This window comes from Aquarana catesbeiana, linkage group LG03 (assembly GCF_042186555.1).
Source record: "Aquarana catesbeiana isolate 2022-GZ linkage group LG03, ASM4218655v1, whole genome shotgun sequence".
NCBI classification, from domain to species: Eukaryota; Metazoa; Chordata; class Amphibia; order Anura; family Ranidae; genus Aquarana; species Aquarana catesbeiana.
Window position 1 is genome coordinate 130,944,552 of NC_133326.1, and position 19,935 is coordinate 130,964,486.

Sequence of the window (19,935 nt, forward strand, 5' to 3'; positions counted from 1 at the left end):
TTCTTCTCCATGTGCTCCCCCACTGCGCCCCAAGAGAAGGGGCAGGGAATATACTAGAAAGAAGTGAGCAAAGGATGGAGTAGCGTAAGCACCGATCGTGATAACGAAGGTGCAATCTGAACTTGGGGCATCAGTGGTCTCTACTGCTTATAGATTGAGGTCTATATTGGGACAAAATTAGGAGAGTTTAGCCTGACATTAGGGTTTGTCTCGTAGATAAAATGGATCGATTCAATGATCACGACTTCCTCCCCCAATTCATTGATATGTACAGAGAACTGCCCTGTCTGTGGCAGGTAAAACACCCCTTTTATACTAATAAAGAAAGAGGCAGGCAGCACTGGATCAATTGCTGGAATTGGTGAAGCCGCAGATCCCCACGGCAAACATCAACTATTTGAAGACACAAAACGAGAAAAAATATTATGGAGATCACAATCACAAAAACTAAAAAAATCAGGAGATCTTGATAAAAAAAAAAAAAAAAAGTAGATCACTATTAAAAAAATAAAAAAAAAAAATAAAAAAAAAAACATTATTCTGGAGATCTGGCAAAAAAAAAAAAAAAAAAAAAAAAAAGATTATTCATGAGACGAGAAATAATAAAGAAATCAGTTTGTCAGAACTCTGTGTGAATATAAGCAGCAAAACAACTTCATTCTAGCATTATAAAAAAAGAAGAGAATGCGCTGCATTAAAAGATTAAAAACTTTGCAGCGTGACGAATGTGCTATCTCCATTATGAACGCTAGTTTTACCAGACCGAGCACTTCCGTCTTGTACTTGATTCACAGCATGCTTGGCATTTTGTACGTCGGAATTGTCTACACACGCTCAGAATTTACGACAACGGATTTTGTTGTTGGAAAATTTGAGAACCAGCCCTCAAATTTTGTTTGTCGGAAATTCCGACAAAAAAATGTCTAATGGAGCCTACACACGGTCGGAATTTCCGACAACAAGCTCACATCGAACATTTGTTGTCGGAAATTCCGATCATCTGTACACGGCATTAGAGTGGAAAACTTGCAGCAGTTTGAGTTAATCTGAGTCCTGGATTTAAGTAGGGAACAGTAAGAGGGATAATAGAATGTGGTGAGGGGACGCAGGAATCTGACACACTCCAAAGTATTGAGAAAGTGCAGGGTGCGCTCCAAGTTCACATACAAATAAAATAAACTGGTGACTGATTGAAGTAGATCCATTCAAAAAAGTGCTTGTGCTTGTCTGCAACAGTATCACAGGCTGCTCACCTCACATACAGTGTTCCCCTCTGGGGATAATGAAGATTACTGGCGTGGTGTAGACACTCAAACTCCTTTATCCCAGGCACCTTCTTTGGCTCCACCCCTACTGAAGAAATCAACGCTCTGATGACACGCGTCTAGGGAGCGGAGCCTGCGTAACGATGTCACATCGTGGCCATCACGAGACTTGGTTGTCTAAAAGGTGTCTCAGCTAGCATGGCTCATTGTGCCATACTTGTGAGTGCACCTACCATTTTTCTATGTGAATAAATAATCCCAGATGGAGAGCACTAGATTTTACCTTCTTTTTTGCATATTATATCCTATTTGGTAAGTCGATCGGTGTTCTGCAGAACCCAAAGATGGTGTCTGGGATAAAGAAGTTTAAGTGTCTACACCACGCCAGTAATCTTCAATATCCCCAGAGAGGAACACTGCTGAATTTGACACATATGTGAGGTGAGCAGCCTGTGATACTGGTGGAGGTGAGCACAAGCACTTTTCTGAATATTTGCACCTTGGGTGAATTGATAATTTTGGATCCACTTCAATCAGTCACCAGTTATAGCACTGATCGCTGTATAAAATGTCACTGGTCCCAAAAATGTGTCAAAAGTGTCCGATTTGTCCGCTGCAATATAGAAGTCCCAATAAAAATCGCTGATCTCCGACATTACTAGTAAAAAAAAAAATAATAATAATAAAGATGCCATAAATCTATCCTCTATTTTGTAGACGCTATAACTTTTGCGCAAACCAATCAATATACGCTTATTGCGATTTTTTTTTACCAAAAATATGTAGAAAAATACATGTCGGACAAAAATTGGGATATTTATTATAGCAAAAAGTAAAAGATATTGTTTTTCTTTTCAAAATTGTCGCTCTTCTTTTGTTTATAGCGCAAAAAATAAAAAACGTAGAGGTGATCAAATACCACCAAAAGAAAGCTCTATTTGTGGCCCTTCAGTGCCGCCCATTAGTGCCAACCATCAGTGCCACTTATCAGTGCAACCTATCAGTGCCCATCAGTGCAGCCTCATCAGCGCACATCAATGAAGGAGAAAAATTACCTGTTTTCAAAATTTTATAACAAACTATGAAACAGTTTTGTTTGTTTTTTTTTCAAAATTTTCAGTCTTTTTTCGTTTAAAAAAAAAAATAATAAATAAAAAACCCAACAGTGATTAAATACTAAAAAAAAAAAAAAAAAAAAAAAAAAAGCTCTATTTGCGTGAAAAAAAATTTCATTTGGATATAGTGTTGCATGACCGTGCAACTGTCATTCAAAGTGTGACGGCACTGAAAGCTGAAAATTGGTCTGGGCAGGAAGGGAGTTTAAGTGCCCAGTAAGCAAGTGGTTAAGGAGCAAACCTAAAATAATATAAAAAAAGGGATAGTTAACAATATCACAAATAATAGGATTTTTTAAAACAGCTTACCTGTAAAATCCTTTTCTTTCGAAGGACATCACGGGACACAGAGCCACAGTAATTACTGATGGGTTATATAGGTATCACTGGTGATTGGACACTGGCACACCCTATCAGGAAGTTCAACCCCCTATATAATCCCTCCCCCTTGCAGGGATACCTCAGTTTTGTAGCCAAGCAATATAGTGTATTAGAAGAGGGGCGGGACCTCTGTGTCCCGTGATGTCCTTCGAAAGAAAAGGATTTTACAGGTAAGCTGTTTTAAAAAATCCTATTTTCTTTCTCGAACATCACGGGACACAGAGCCACAGTAATTACTGATGGGATGTCCCAGAGCAATGCTACCTGAGGGGGGGAACCACGACCAAGTAGGGTGCAATCAGACCTGAGGACCCTGTACCGCTGCCTGCAGCACACTACGCCCAAAGGCGATATCCTCATGCCTTCTCACATCCACCTGATAGAATCTGGTGAATGTATGAACTGAAGACCAGGTTGCGGCCTTGCAGATTTGAGCCATAGGGGCCCGGTGATGCACTGCCCAAGAAGCACCAATAGCCCTTGTGTAATGTGCCCTGATCTGAAATGGAGGAATCTTCTGTTTCAAACCGTAAGCTTGAATGATCAACTGTCGAATCCATTTAGAAATGGTAGCTTTTGACGCTGCCTGTCCTATTGGGACCCTCTGGCAGCACAAACAAAACATCCGTCTTGCGGATCTGAGCAGTTGCCCCTAGATAGGCCTTAACTGCTCTTACTACATCCAACAAATGTAGAGATCTCTCTTCCGGAGAACAGGGATCTGGAAAAAAGGAAGGTAGGACAATGTCTTGGTTTAAATGAAAATCAGAAACCACCTTCGGTAAAAAACTAGGATGAGGGCGTAGTACCACTCTATCCCTGTGTATAATCAAATAAGGCTCCTTACAAGAAAGAGCTGCTAATTCTGATACTCTTCTAGCAGAAGAGATGGCCACCAGAAAAATTAATTTCCTTGTCAACAAGACCAAAGGAATCTGACTTATTGGTTCAAAAGGCTGTTTCTGTAACACAGCCAGGACCAAGTTCAAGTCCCAGGGGTTTAGGGGCGCTTTAACCGGAGGGTTAAGACGCATCACCCCCTGCATAAAGTTTCGGACCAAAGAATGCGAAGCAAGTGGCCGCTGAAATAACACTGATAAAGCAGAGACCTGGCCCTTGATGGTACTCAAGGCCAGCTTCATCTCTAATCCTAATTGTAGAAAATCAAGAATTCTACCTATGACATATTTCCTGGGATGCCAACCTCTGGATTCACACCAGGTTATATAAGCTTTCCAGACTCTATGATAAATCATGCTGGAAGCTGGCTTCCTTGCATTAATCAAGGTAGATATGACAGGACCTGAGAGCCCACGACTCTTCAGAACGTGGGTCTCAATAGCCAAACCGTCAAATTTAGCGTTTGTAAGGCAGGATGGAACACTGGACCTTGAGATAACAGGTCTTGAGATAACCTCCTTTTGAGCAGCTCGGCTCCGGGTGCCTCTCTGATGATTGACATAAGCCACTGCTGTGGCATTGTCGGACTGGATCCTGACCGGACAACCCTGTAGCCTGATAGTCCAGGCTTTTAGAGCTAGATGTATCGCCCGGATCTCCAGAATGTTGATGGGTAAGGTCCTCTCTCTCTTGGACCATACCCCTTGGACCGCAGCCTGTTCCAGAACTGCTCCCCAACCTGACAGACTGGCATCTGTTGTTACCACCGTCCAGGTAACCGGCAGAAAGGATTTCCCCTTCTGCAGGTTTTCGGGTATGAGCCACCAATTGAGGCTCTGACGCACCGTATGCGACAGTTGCATCGGAAAGTCTAATGCCTGAACTTTCTTGTTCCAGGTCGACAGAATACTGTGTTGCAGCATTCTTGAGTGAAACTGAGCATAGGGAACTGCTTCGAATGAAGACACCATCTTCCCTAGTAGCCTCATACAAAGGCGGACTGAGGGACCCTTCTTGGTCCTTACTGTCAGAATCAGCTCTCTCAAAGCAGTGATCTTTGCCTGGGGTAGAAATATTTTCTCCTGGCTTGTATCTATATTCAGACCTAAATACTCCAGTCTTCTTACTGGTTTTAGGAAAGACTTTTCTAAGTTGAGGATCCAACCCAGGTGTTCTAGATACCTGACTGTGGTCCTCAAGTTTCCATTCAAAGAGGCTACCGACCGGTCTATCAAGAGCAGGTCGTCTAGGTATGCTATGACAGCTATACCCTGAGCCCTTAATCTGGCCAGAGGAGGAGCCAAGATCTTTGTGAACACTCGAGGTGCAGTGGCTATCCAGAAAGGCAGAGCCACAAACTGGAAATGGCGCCCTCCTACCTCGAAGCGCAGAAACTTCTGATGAGCAGGAAAAATGGGCACATGCAGATATGCATCTCTGATGTCTATTGATGCCAGAAATTCTCCTCCCTGCAGGGTGGGAACTACTGTTTGAATGGATTCCATGCGGAAGGATTGAATCCTTAGGAATCGGTTCAGATCCCTTAAGTCCAGAAGGGGCCTGACATCCCCATTTGGCTTTTGGACCGTAAAAAGGTTGGAATAGAAGCCCAATCCCTGGTCCTTTGCGGGAACTATCATAATGACCTCCTGCGACAAAAGTCGCTCTAACGCTAGAAGGAGCGACTGCTTCTTCTCTGGGTCTCTGGGAACACTTGATCTGAGGAACCGAGGAGAGGGGAATTCCTGAAACTCCAGCTTGTACCCTAAGGTTACTGTGGAGATTACCCATCTGTCCTGGAAGTCCTCCTGCCAGAGCTCTGAGAACTGTCGCAGTCTTCCCCCCACTCGAGTGAGCGGGGGCGCCCCCTCATGCAGAGGTCTTAGTGTTTTGCCTAGTAGGCTTCTTTCCCCAGGACTTCTTTTGTCCCTGGGGTTGACTCTTGTCTCTGGACCCCGATGGAGGCGGCCGTCGAGACTGCCTGGAGGCTGAAGCCCCCGGCGCTGGGGAAAGAGTCCGTTTGAAAGAGGGACGCTTACTCTTCTTCTTGACAGGTAAGAGAGTGCTTTTCCCACAAGAGATTCTCTTGATATAGTTATCCAAGTCCTCTCCAAACAACCTTGCACCACGAAATGGAAACCCAGCCAGTAGCTTCTTACATGGTGCTTCGGCTGACCAATTTTTCAACCATAGGATTCTACGTATATGCACCAACCCCAGTGAAAGACGGGAGGACATCTTTACACGTCCATCACCTAAGACACTGGCGTAAAAACTGAGGTATCCCTGCAAGGGGGAGGGATTATATAGGGGGTTGAACTTCCTGATAGGGTGTGCCAGTGTCCAATCACCAATGATACCTATATAACCCATCAGTAATTACTGTGGCTCTGTGTCCCGTGATGTTCGAGAAAGAAAAGATATTTATTAGTAAATGTAAAGCTTATTAAGGCTGTCACAGAGTAAAGAGCAGAAATATAACTAACCTTTGCTGAAGCTCCATGAGTTGTCTATCGGCTTCAGTTTGGGGTTCCTTCTTTTCTTGTGGGGCTCCAGGTGCAGAATCACTCAGTAAAGTATCCTGCAGAAAGAATCTCAATTTTAATTTAAGGACAGAAATTTACTTGTAATGAAAAAGAAGAGCCAACTGCAAAACACAAACTTTATATTGTCTTTTTTGTAATGTTTCTGTCACATCCAGCTTTATTAATAATTGGGTAGCATCTATTCTTACCGAACTTTTGGGATGCATTTCATGCAGCTGTCGCTCAAGGGATGAACACCGATTGATAGCATCTCTTAGGCTTTGGTTGCCATCATGCAGCTGGAGAGATAAAGAACTTTTCTCTTCGAATATCTCAGAAAGCTGCAGAAATACAATTAGATGAAGTTAAAGCTGAACTGTTACCATCTAAAGAATGCTATGTAGCTGAACAATTCATTCTAAAACACAAATCTGGGATATTAAATCACCTCCAAAATCGCACTCCATGTAATTGCCCGGATAAAAAAAAAAAAACTCCCTAAACCCTACTTTTACTTACCTCAGGGTGCGGCCATGTGATCATCCAGCTCATTGTCCTCCCCTCTGTTTACTTACTGCTGGGGTCTTTCCTCCGGTTGTCCCTGTCACTAACTGAGTGATATGGACAATTCCCGCTGGCTGGGATGCAGAGGGGGCCTTTCAAAATTCAAAAGAGGTCCAACGTTAAGCAAAGAGTGAAGGGGCAGGATGGTGAGGATTAACATGCAGCGCTGGACAAGCAGTCCCTGCAATTGGAAACAGCATCAGTGAGGGACCTGGATGGGGGACTCAGGTGGGTATATTGAACATAAAGGCTAAGTTCACCTTTTTGAAAAAAAAATAAAAAATGCAGATTTTTGTTCTTCGGCGGATCCTGAGTACAATGTCATGCTTCTGCACACACTGCCTGCAGCTCTATTGCCTGTACCTCCGTCTGGACTTTCTGTTGCAGGCTGTGCGCAGTGTCAATGGATGACAAGCATGCTAATTAGCATAGAAAGTGTTTCACCGCTCAGGTGGATCTGGACCCAGGTGTAGAGTTGATGTAAAGCCTTCAGAGGTGAAGAGTCCCAGGTGCTGGCTAAATGCTAAGTAGAGCAAAGCTTTGAGCAGGAAAATCTGGATTAGCTGAACCTGTACATCCTGCCTGATTGTCTTGTACTTTTGATGGTCCCATTTTTATAATAAAGACAAGTTTTCAACTTCATCCGGTGTGCGGCATCCAGATTTTCCTGCTCAAAGCTATGCTAATTAGCATGCACAAGGTCTATTGAGAACTGCAAGCTGTCTGCCCCAGTGGTAGACAGGACTATTTTCATTGACAGATTACTATGAATGACACAGTTGTGCTTGTGACAGTGGTTGTGGGAAGAGGACCCCCCACCTGCTATCACAGGGAAGCAGGGGCAGGTCTGGAGTATGGTACAAACTAAACCATTTTTTCCCCTTTTCCCATTGGTTTTTTACTCCTTTTATCCTTTTTCTTTGAATTTTAACTGCCCTGAATTGATTGGCCTTGGAATCTATCCATATGTGCTCCTATGTGAGGTCAGCTCTGTTCTCCGACCTTTTCATTAAGCTATTTTTGGCTATAGAGTATATGATTTGATTATTTTTATTTTTCTTGTACTTGTAATAGTGTTCTAGGTTGGATTAGTTATCCATTTCTCAGTATTTTCTTTCCATGCTTTATCTTGTTTATATGAACATCTTTAATAATTCAGATTTAAAACATTCTGCAAAAAGTGAACTTCTCTTTAGAGGGGGCTAGGAGGGAGGGAAGGATGGTAGGGAGATCGATTTTGCCCAGAACTGGGCTTTAAATTAAATCCCAAGTTTAAAGCTTTACCTTTTACTAGCTTTGATAGCGGTTTAAAAATTGCTTTCTGTTAAGCTCTCTGCCTGCAGAATGGAAATACAGGCACTGATCTGGGGGAAAGGGGTTGACAAAACATCCCTTGCAAATTTAGTAACAACCGCGACAAGCTCTGTGCAGTTTATGATAGATGGGGACACTGTTCTATCTCACAGAAGCTGCTGAACACATTGGCTGCAGCCATTTGGAGGATGGAAACTACCAGTGAATTCAAATACAAAATCCTCCGAACCCACACTTACTTACGTATCTTCTGCAGTCCCCTGATACAGATCACAGTCTACTCTGCACCTTGTTTTTAAATGATTTCCTATGCTAGGAACTGTGCTGTGCTGAAATAGCTGAGCAGCACTAAGTAGCCTTGCTCTGAAATTTCTCAGCTAGTTCTGCGAGTCTTGAGTCCTTAGCTGAGAACTTTGCCAGTGTCATGGAAAAGGCTTTACAGAAAAAAAAAAAAAAACAGATACATTCTCAGCAATGTCCTAGTGCTTTTACACTAACCTGAACATTTAGCTGTTGTATCATTAGTTCTTTTTGGTGTACTTGACTGAGTGTGTCACTGAGTTCAGTGCGTAGGTTCTGCATTGCAGCCTGTGTGCTCTGAAGGTCTTCCAGTAGTAAACGGTTGGAATGATCACTGGAGGTCTGAAAGATACACTGGTATTTGTTACTTTGATTATATAATATACTATTTTACAACCAGAGGGACACTTTTTTATTTGACAAAGACAATTTTATCAAAGGAAATACCTTGCTGTCTTTTTGGTATGAGCTCTGCTGAGTCCTCTCTATTTCCCTAGGCGGTGTCTTCAAGCTATTTTGCAATCTATCGCGATCCTCCTGCAGACTTCCCATTGCTTTGGACATATTGCGAAGCTGCATTTGTGATCCCTGAAAATCAGCGGTCAGTCTACGGATTTCCTCCTCTCGCACCTGCAAGCTGGACATAAACTCTTTCAGTTGAATTTGTATCCGTTGTTGTTCCTCTTTGCTTTCGGATAGCATGAAATTAAGGTTATCCCTTTCTGTTTTTACTAAGCCAAGCTCTTCATTCAGGTTAAGAAATTCTTTCAATTGGTCCTGCAAGCTCTTAATCTCTTCTTGAGCAATATCATGACTGTCTTGCAAAGACCTCATAGATCCTCCAAATGCTTGTATTTGAGCTTTAAGAGATGCGATTTCTTCATGAGCATTTAGCAGCCTCTGCTCTGCATCCATGAGATCCCTTGCTAGTTCTGCTACTCTTTCTTCTGCTGTCTCGGTCTCATTACGCAATATGCCAGTATCATGCTGTATGCTCTGGAGCTTCTTATTCAAGTCATCCTCTGCGTGCCGCACTCGCTCCTCAGCCTTAACTTGTATGCACACAGCTTCTTCTTTGATGCTTTCCAATTCTTTTTTCACTTGCAGTAGCTCTTCCTTTAGGATTTGCACTTCATGTTCCTCCTGTTTAAGCTGATTTCTAAGTGCCTCATTCTCATTTTTTAGCTGTGAGATATCATGTGTCAGACTATCAACCTGTTCTAAACTTCTGTGTTTTTCCTTCTTTGTTTCATCTAACTCCTGCTGCAGAGCATCTCGCTGTCCCTTTTCCTGATTTAGCAGCAGCTCCTGGTTATTCTGTTCAAGGCGCAACTTTTCTATCTCCTGTAATTTCTCCCCCAATAACTGCTTAAGTTGTGAATCCTTGAGCGAAATCACCTCTTTTAAGTCTTCCCGGTAGCGAGCTAGCTGAGCATTTAATTTTGCATTCTGTGCATTTAGGTCATCGGTACGGCTTCGGAGGAATCTTAACTCTTCACAGAGCTTGTTGCTTTCTGCTGCTGCCTCTTGAATGAGGCCATCTTTGGCAAGAATTGCATCAAGATGTCTTTGCTCCAATTGCTGATAATCACTCAAAACGCGTTCTCTCTCCTCCTGTAAAGAGCACATAGATTTGGTGAATGCCTGTAACTGCGCCTTACTTCGGTCAGACTCCTCGTGGTTGGCTTTTAGTTGAGTTTTCAGTTCTTCTAATTTTCCTTGCATGTGTTTTCTATCCTTTTCAGCTTCTTCTAATCTCTCATCTAAAGCTTTGCACTGAATTGAATGCAGTTCATTTAGCTCCCCCACAGCTACACTGACTGCTTCATCACAAGCACTTAGCAACCGCACAACATCTTGCTCTTTCTGTTCCAGCTCTACATGCAGCTGTTCTGTTAAAGATTTGGAAGCCTGCAGGTCACTTTGAGTCTGCTCATTTTGCAGCTTCAAGTCTTGAATTTCTGCCTCTAACCTTTGTACGGTTTCCAGCAAATTTTTATTTTCGTTGTGAGACTGCGTCACCTCAATGTTCAGACTCTCTAGTTGGTTTAGCCTATCTTTTGCTTCCTGGCTGTGCAGTTTCAGCTCTTCCTGGCAGGCATGGTGAATCTTCTGTTCTTCTTCCAGACAGGAAGAAAGAATCGATTTTTCCTCCAGCAGAGAATCTCTTGTTTTAGTAAGACTCTCTACCTCATTCTGCCCAGCCGTAGCCAGTTCTTCATTCTCTAACTGTAGCCTGAAATAAAGAAAGACAAAATGGGACTGAAATATAAGAAGGTTATTTAGATAAACAGGTATGGAAAAAAAATCTAGTCATAACTTTTTGTTAAACAGCTTCTTACCTGCTCACGTGACCCTTGAGTTCATCAATTTGAGATGTGACCTGCAGAAGCTCATTTTTAAGATCCATGCATATTCTCTCTTTATCACGTATCTCATCATCCTTTTTCTGCAATTCGTCGTTGAATTTCTCATTCCACATTTTGGAATCCTCTATAACACGGTCTCTATCATCTTGCAAAGAACACATGCTACGAGTGAACGCTGCAAGCTTTGCTATGTTTTGATTCAGATTTCCTTGCATATCTTTTATTTCTTGGTTCTTTTCTTCAAAATGGCCCTGTAGGCGCTTAATGGATCCTTCAAGCTGTTCTTTGTCTTGCTGTAGCAAGCTTATCTTCGCATGTAAGTTTGCCATTTCTTTTACATGTTTCACCCTCTCCTCTTCAAGTTTCTTTTCCATATCTTCTTCTTTCCTTTTCAAAATAAGTGTAGTGTTCTCTGTAATTATTCGTATTTCCTTCTTGATCTTTACATTTTCAGCCAAAATTCTTGCAGCTTCACTCTGAGTGTCATCAAGTAACACACGAAGCGATGTTCGCTCAGCCTCAGCCTTCTTTGTGTCTGCCACAGCTTTTGCTACTCTATTGCTGGAGGCAACTCTTTCTCTCTCGCACTCACTGTGCACAATTTCCAGGGCTTTAAAAGTTCTTTCTAACCGGCTGATTGTTTCTTGATATTGTATGCAGTCTTTTTGTAGTTGTCTTACTTCCTGCTGCTTTTCCTTGAGCAATTCCTGTAGCTCTTTTGACTGGGTCATCTTGCCTTTTTCACCTTGATGTACTGATTTTAACTTTTCCACAAATTCTTTATGAACCTCAGATATGGCTTCAGCTTTCTGTCTCTCCATCTGTCTTTTTTCCTCTTCTAGTTGGAGTTGAAGGTTTTCCAACTCTTGTTTCAAACTTTCATTTTTAATCTGCAAGTCCACAGCATCTTGCTGGAAGTTTCCAATGCTTCCGTTGAGCTCAGCCATTTGATTCATCAACCTCTCTTCCAACTCATCCTTCTCAGTTTCCAGGGCTTGCTTCTGCTTATTAACTTCATCTAGGTCATTAACAGCAACTTGATATTTATTTTTCAGATCTGAAAAGTCTTTCTCCATTTTATTATTCACATCTTGTGAACCGCTTAACAGAGTGTCTGATCTTATCTTTTCTTCCTGAAATTCATTTAGAATTGAATTCATTTTCTCAATTTCATTTTCTTTTGCCTTCATACGGGTTTCTAACTTTTCAATAACTTCTTCAAGTTGTGAAATTTTCTCAAAGGTTGCTTGTTGTTTTTCATCATTTTCTGTAAGCAATTCTAAAGTAGCCACTCTTTCATCAACAACCGGCTTATGAGGTACTGAATGATATTCAATAGCTTTAGTTTTGCTGACAACTTCCTTTTCTAGTATCTCAGTGCTGCGCTCTTCTAGAACTTTTTGCAAGTCCAATTCAACACTGTGTAGTTGGAGCTTCAGTGTTTCAGTTTCCTTAGTAAAATTTTCCTTTTCAGACTGAGCCAGTTCCAGTTTTGATTTTAGGGCATCGTTTTCGGATTGGACCCTCATTAGCTCCTCTTTAACCACCATATTTTCTTGTAAACAATTAGATTTCTGCACCTCTGTTGCCTTCTGCAATTCTACTCTCAATCTATCATTTTCTTCTTCAAGTTCAAGTATTTTTTGCTGTTTTGATTTAGCAAATTTTCTCATCTTTTCCTTCATATTTTCTATCTCCAGTTGTGATTCTTCCAGTTGGCTCTCTACGTCTTTCTTTTCAACCTCAACACGTTTCATCTTAGTAAATAATTCTTGCTTCTCTTGTTTCACCATTTCCACTGCACGCTTCATTCTGTCAGTTTCATCACTAACATTCTCATATGACTGCAGTAATGTCTCATACTCTTTTTGAAGGTCAGACAGCTTGTCTTGCCATTCAGATGCCTTTGAGTCATGTGACATTTTCAAGGATTCCAACTCTTTATTCGAGTCTTCTTTGTCTTTTGTAATTCCTACTAATGCCAACTTTAGGCTTTCACACGAAGCTTCAAGGTTTTGATTTTCCAATAAGCATTTATCTATTTCCATTATCAGTTTACCTCGTTCTTCTTTGTGGGTAAATAACGTATTCAATAAAGTTTCTTTTTCTAGGTTCAGCTCACTTACTAATGCCTCTGCAACTTGTAGTCTATTAGCTAAATCTTCCTTTTGAGTTCTCATAGTCTCCAACTCGAACTTCAAAGCCTTACTTTCTTTGAGTGCATCTTTTCTGGATATCAATGCAGCCTGAAGCTTTCGCTGAAGTTGCTGTTTTCCTTTTTCTCCCTCAACTTCATCTTCTTGTTTTTGTTGTACTTCTTGAACTTTTACTTCAAGTTTATTGCAATGTTCCTCATGATTTTTGGTTTGAAGCTCCATCTGAGATTTTAAAGACAAAATTATATCATCTTTTTCTGAAACAAGGTCATTAGCATTCTTAAGAGCTATATTTCTTTCTTCCAGCTCCTGGTGAAGTTGTCCAACCTCTTCTTTTTTATGCGTTAGCTCATCTTTTATATGCTCAATTGTCAATTCCTGTAGATCAGATATTTCTTGTTTGCTTTTTTCCAGGTCAGTTTTTAAAACTGAAGCTTGTGTTTCTAAAACCATATACTTGTCTTTTTCTTGTTGTAGCTGTGTAGTCAAATGGTCTATGGTATCATGTAGATGTGAAATCTCCTCAAAGCGTTCATCAAGTTTCTCTTCCAATTGCAAGGCCTTTAACTCCAATTCATTTTTCTGAGACTGAAAGAGATCCAACTGTGTTTTGTAGCTGTTCAGTGTCAGATCTGTAGGAGATTTGTGAACTAAGGTGTCTTCAACTTCTCCTGGTAAAAAGTCTACCCATTCCTCTCTCCAGTTAGATTTTTCAGAACTGTCATGTGAGGCACACACAGACATCAAGCCCTCTGCTCCATGGGAAGAGTCACTACACAGTTGGTCTACTGGATAAGGCATTTCTGTTTGCATTGCTCGTTCTTCAAGAATTGTGTCAGGATCTGGATCCGATTTTTGGTTGCTCTGTATTTTTTCAAGCTTTTCTTGCAAGAGATTAAACTCTTCTTTCTGTTGTTTTAGCTGTTCACGATGGTGCCGATCTTTCTCTTGTGCCTTTTTAATGGTGTCCCTGCGAGAGTTCAGAGCCTCCTGGACTTTCTTTTGGAGGTTTTCCTTTTCTTGCTCAAGTTGTGTTATTCTATTTTCAAACTGTGATACCATATTGACTTTCTCTTCTGTATTTAATTGATTGGATGGACTATCTGGCTTTTCAGATGCCATTCTATCTACCTGTTCAACATGTCTGGATATACCTCTTAATTCATCAATCAAAATTTGAAGTTGTTCATTAGCCAAACCTTTTTCAGATAGCTCTCTCTTTAAATGTTCTAGTTCAGATTCAAGACTGACTACTTGTTTTTTAATAAGCTCCTTCTCTATGTCTTGTTTACATACCACTTCTTCTTCAGATTTTAGGCTACTATTTTGTAAAGTCACTATCTCTTCAGGATCCAAAACTTTTTCAGCTTTATGTTTTTCTAGATCTTCTTCCAATTTTGATACTTTTTTAGTCAATTCCTTTCTGCTAACCAGTGCTGCTTGCAACTTTCTTTTAAGCTGTTCGATCTCTTTCTTCTGATGCTCTACTTGAATATGCAGTTCCTCTTTCTCTTTTAATCCAACCTCACAATCATCTTCCGATTTAAAATATTTCAGCTGTTGTTCTAATTCACATTTTTCTTCCTGCAAGCAAGTAACATCATTCAGGCTACTCTGGTATTTTGCAGTCAAGAATTGCAACTGCTGATCATAATTTTGCCTTTGGTTTTCAACTTGGATATGCTGTTCCTCAAGTTCCTTCTGTTTTTTCTGGAATTCACTTCTCTGCTCTTCCATTTGGACGTGCAACACTTCTTTTTCACCTTGAACAGACTTGAGGATTTCTTGACTGTGCGTGTAACTAGAGGACACATTTTTCAGTTGACTTTTTACCTCCTCAAGTTCTGTCTGAATGGATTGCAACATCTCTTGAAGACCAGACTTCTCTTGAGTAAGCATATCTATTTGAAGGTTTAGCTCTGTGTTGGCTCTTGTTATGGTCTCCAGTGATTCTTCCTCTTTTCCACTTTCTTCGACAAGTGATCTCAGCTGCTCTTTTAGGGACTTTATCTCCTGAACCATGGAAAACTTTTCTTCATTTAGAAGAACCATCTTATCAGAAAAACTATGGCTGACTTCCTCAATCTGCTGTTCCTTTTCTGCTGATGAAAGTTGTAGGATTTCTAGCTCTGCAGACTTTTGCGAAACTTGCTCTTGAAGAGAGACTATGTCACGTTCATTAGCTGCTAGTGCCTCACACAGTCTTTCTTCTTTACTTTGGCTAAGAATTAGCAGCTCATTTAGGCTCTCAATGCTTTTCTTCCTCTCTTCCAACTGGTTTTCCAGTAACCTTGATAAAGAATTCTGCTCAGAGAGCAGAAGATTCATATCATCCAGGTCTTTTTGTAATGCAGTAACCTTTAAATCTTTGGACTTTGATTCATTTTCTAAACTATTTACCTGTTCTGCCAGTATATTTTGACTTTCATAGTCAGGCAAGTGCTGTTTTTCTAAAACAGAAGGTTCCAGCTCATACCGAGAAAGCCTTTCTGATGGTCTCTGCTCTTGTATGACAGCTTGAAGCTTTAAAGTTATAGCATCCTTCTCAGATGTCACAACCTCCAATTGGCATTTTAGTTCTTTCACCTGCTCTTTCAGTGATCGGATGTCAGAATCTCTGCATTGCTCCAAATTGCCGCCTTCCTCTAAATTCTCTGTTAATAACGTAGTATGACCTGTCTCTTGTTCCACCTTCAGTTGTCCTTTTAACTTATTTATTTCTTCCCGTGTATCTACTAGGTCCAACATAAGGATGGACAGCTGTTTTTCCTTTATGTCTTCCATCACAACATCAACAACTAGCTCCTGGGATACAGAATGAGACTGAACTTCCAATACGGATGAGTGCAGCATCTAAAATAGGCAAAAGTGCAACCATTATTGGAGGGAGAAGGATAATGCTCTAGACAACTTACTGTTTGCGTTACAAAATCAAGTGCCAAATATGAAGCAAACAATATAAACCTCAATTAAAGACTAAGGTCTGTAGGTTTTTTAATCTTTTTATAATTAAAAGGAACAGATTGTATCCCCCAGGAATGTTTTAAAATGATAATTCTTCTCCCACAATAAAGCAATATTCCAGCTGTCTGTTAGTGTTTTCTATTACTCTAGATTTTAAAGCCTGGATATATGTGGGGTAAGATGCCACTCAAAACCGACCCAGTGCTTCAGATGTGAATATGGCTGTGTATGGCCTAAGCCAGCGCCGCTCCAGCCATCCCTGACATGTTTCGCCCCGCCTACCGGGGCTTGGTGACAGAGGTGGGATGCCTGCTCTCACATTCTGAATACTGGTAGGGACACCTGTTATCCAACAGCTTTGAGCGGCACTCCAAGTCTACACGTGGTCATCTAGATTTTAAAGTTTACATAAGATGGCAATTGGGTAACACTTCTGTGGATTTTTTATTTTATTTATCAGCATTTTTTTGGCACCCCACAATTAGGCACTTGCAACAAACTGTAGTGCATAGAACAAGGAAGTCAAGCAATACCTCTTGTTACACTTTACGTGCAAAGCAACAATCAGATAGCTGATTATTTCTCTCCAGATGCATTGCAGCGTCCAATTCAAAAACAAACATTCATTGAACACCCTTTGTTAACTACCATATTTATGGGTGTATAACACACACTTTTTCTCCCTGAAAATCAGGTGCAAATAACGCGTGCATGTTATATGCAAATATTTGCATTTGGCTGCCTCAGAGGGGAGGGGGCGCGAGCTTCGTCAGATTACATAGAGTGAGGATCTCCTGTTTTCTTGGCAGCTTCTGTAATACAAAGTCCTGTCTCCTGGACTGGCATTGGACCAGTGTTCTGGCTATCATAGGAGCCGGTCCAGGATGTGGGACTTCGTATTACAGAGTAATTGGGAGATCCCCGCTATGTGTAATCTGACGTGAGGCTGCAGATGGGCACTGATCAGACTGCAATGGCGAGGCTGCAGATGGGCACTGGTCAGGCTGCATTGATGAGGCTGCAGATGGGCACTGATCAGGCTGCAATGGTGAGGCTGCAGATGGGCATTGATCAGGCTGCACTGATGGGTAATGGTGAGGCTGCAGATGGGCACTGACCCTTATTTTGCTTCAAAGTTCTTTATTAAAAATTTAAGTTTTTTTCCTGAAACTTCCCTCTTAAAATTAAGGTGTCTGTCATACGCCGATAAATACGGTACTTTTCAATCATGTATGTGATAGCCATCAATAATCCATTAAGCACTTAATGGTGTGTAGCAGGACTAGTGTGGAAAACACTGTCTGGGCACACAGTTAACCCTTTGATTGCCCCTGATGGTAACCCTTTCCCAGCCAGTAGCATTTGTACAGTGAAAGTACATTTTTAGCACCGATTAGTGTATTAGTGTCACTGGTTCCTGCAAAGTGTCAAAAGTGTCAGTGTCCAAATGTCTGCCACAATATCACAGTCCCACTATAAGTCGCTGTAATTGGGAGATCCCCGCTATGTGTAATCTGACGTGATGCTGGAGATGGACACTGATCAGGCTGCAATGGCGAGGCTGCAGATGGGCACTGATCAGGCTGCAATGGTGAGGCTGCAGATGGGCACTGATCAGGCTGCATTGATGAAGCTGCACTGATGAGGCTGCAGATGGGCACTGATCAGCCTGCATTGATGAGGCTGCAGATGAGCACTGATCAGGCTGCAATGGTGAGGCTGCAGATGAGCACTGATCAGGCTGCAATGGTGAGGCTGCAGATGGGCACTGATCAGGCTGCAATGGTGAGGCTGCAGATGGGCATTGATGGGCAATGGTGAGGCTGCAGATGGGCACTGATCAGGCTGCATTGATGGGCACTGATCAGGCTGCAATGGCGAGGCTGCAGATAGGCACTGATCAGGCTGCAATGGCGAGGCTGCAGATGGGCACTGATTAGGCTGCAATGGTGAGGCTGCAGATGGGCACTGATTAGGCTGCAATGGTGAGGCTGCAGATGGGCACTGGTCAGGCTGCATTGATGAGGCTGCAGATGGGCATTGATCAGGCTGCATTGATGGGCAATGGTGAGGTTGCAGATTGGCACTGATCAAGCTGCATTGATGGGCACTGACCCTTATTTTGCTTTAAAGTTCTTTATTTAAAGTGGGGGGCCACCCTGAAAAAAAAATTGCACCAAAAATCCTAAAAAAAAAATGTAAAAAAAAACATTTGCAAAAAAAAAAAAAAATTTTTAAACTTACCTGAACCTTTGTTGCTAGGCAGTCTTCATAATCTGCCTCTTCCTATTCCGCGGCGTGTACTGTTCCTCGGTGAGCGGCCCCATTGCCTTCTGGGAACTGTGTGTGTTCCCAGAAAACCACGGGGCCATTCATAGAGCACTCGCACGTGCTCAGTAGGAAACTGGCAGTGAAACCGCAAGGCTCCTCTGCCTGTTTCCCTTAGTTAGGATGGCGGTGCCGGGACCCGAGAGCCGAGGGACGGGTCAGCCGAGGGCGGCCGACATCGCGGCCACCCAGGACAGGTAAGTGTACTTATTTAAAGTCAGCAGCTACAGTGTTTATAACTTATTGGGATTTTTCTACCACAAATATGTAGCAGAATACATATTGGTCTACATTGATAAAGAAATCTGTTTTTTTCTCAATTTTTTTTATTGGGTATGTTTTATAGCAGAAAGTAAAAAATGTTTTTTTTTTTTTCAAAATTGGTCTGTTTTCGGTTATAGCACAAAAAATAAAAAAACTCAGAGGTGATCAAATACATATCAAAAGAAAGCTCTATTTGTGGGAAAAAAGGACATACATTTAATTTACGCACAGTGTTGCACGACCGCGCAATTGTCAGTTAAAATAACGCTGTGCCGTAACGCAAAAAATAGTCTGGTTATGAAGGGGGGGGGGGTAAATCTTCCGGAGGTCAAGTGGTTAATAAACGTTTGGTCATTTGTCGGACTGTTGTGAATTACCTAAACGTCAGGTTTACCCAGTTCAGAGCTATTTACTAATCTTCTAAATCCAGCATGAAAAAATGACAATAGTGGTCCTCAAAAAAAAATTATTGATTTGATGAAGTATCATCCTTTAAAAAGAAGACGAAAAAAACCCCAAACAAAACAAAAACAAAACAGGAGAATAGAAGTTGTGGATGTAATGCCGCGTACACACAACCGGACTTTCTGGGAAACTAGGTCCGCCGCTCTTCCCGTCGGACTACCGCCGGACTTTCTGAATGGACGGACTTGCCTACACACGACCGGACTTTCTGGCAGACTAGGTCCGCCGGTCTTCCCGACGGACTTTCGTCGGAGTTACGGCGGACTTTCAGAATGAACGGAATTGCCCACACATGGACAAGTCCGTTCATTTTGAACGTGACTCGAGTACGACGGGACTAGAAAAGGAAGTCAATCTCGCCGCTTTTATCGGCGAGATTGACACCTTGCGAGCCCAGTCACGGGGCATACCAGGCCCTTAGGTCTGGTATGCATTTTAAGGGGAACCCCCTACGCCGAAAAAACGGCGTGGGGTCCCCCCCAAGATCCATACCAGACCCCCGATCCGAGCACGCAGCCCGGCCGGTCAGGAAAGGGGGTGGGGACGAGTGAGCGCCCCCCCCTCCTGAACCGTACCAGGCCGCATGCCCTCAACATGGGGGGGTGGGTGCTTTGGGGCAGGGGGGCGCCCCGTGGCCCCCGCCACCCCAAAGCACCTTGTCCCCATGTTGATGAGGACAAGGGCCTCTTCCCGACAACCCTGGTGTTGCTTGTCGGGGTCTGCAGGCGGGGGCTTATCGTAATCCGGGAGCCCCCTTAAATAAGAGGGCCCCCAGATTCCGGCCCCCCACCCTATGTGAATGAGTATGGGGTACATGGTACTCCTACCCATTCACCTAGGGAAAAAGTGTCCACCGTCATAGTCCCTGGGCATGCTGGGACTGTGACGGCATAAGGGGGCGTGGTCACAGGGTGATCTTGACCCCGCCCCCTTATGCCGTCACAGTCCCAGCATGCCCAGGGACTGTGACGGCATAAGGGGGCGGGGTCACCGCCTATATAAGTCACATCGGAACGCTCAGAGAG

General features: G+C 42.5%; 1 protein-coding gene across 2 annotated transcripts in view; it reads right to left on the minus strand.

Moving 5' to 3' along the window:
* The window catches only part of GOLGB1 (golgin B1), a 123,737-nt gene that overhangs the window by 23,477 nt on the left and 80,325 nt on the right, over positions 1 to 19,935 (minus strand). For both annotated transcript variants that reach the window (XM_073619235.1, XM_073619236.1), the window contains exons 9-13: positions 10,707 to 15,742; positions 8,812 to 10,600; positions 8,563 to 8,706; positions 6,396 to 6,527; positions 6,148 to 6,242 (exon numbers count right to left, since the gene is read on the minus strand). In XM_073619235.1, coding sequence (XP_073475336.1) covers positions 6,148 to 6,242; positions 6,396 to 6,527; positions 8,563 to 8,706; positions 8,812 to 10,600; positions 10,707 to 15,742 — 7,196 coding nt within the window. The remainder of the gene's footprint in view (positions 1 to 6,147; positions 6,243 to 6,395; positions 6,528 to 8,562; positions 8,707 to 8,811; positions 10,601 to 10,706; positions 15,743 to 19,935) is intronic.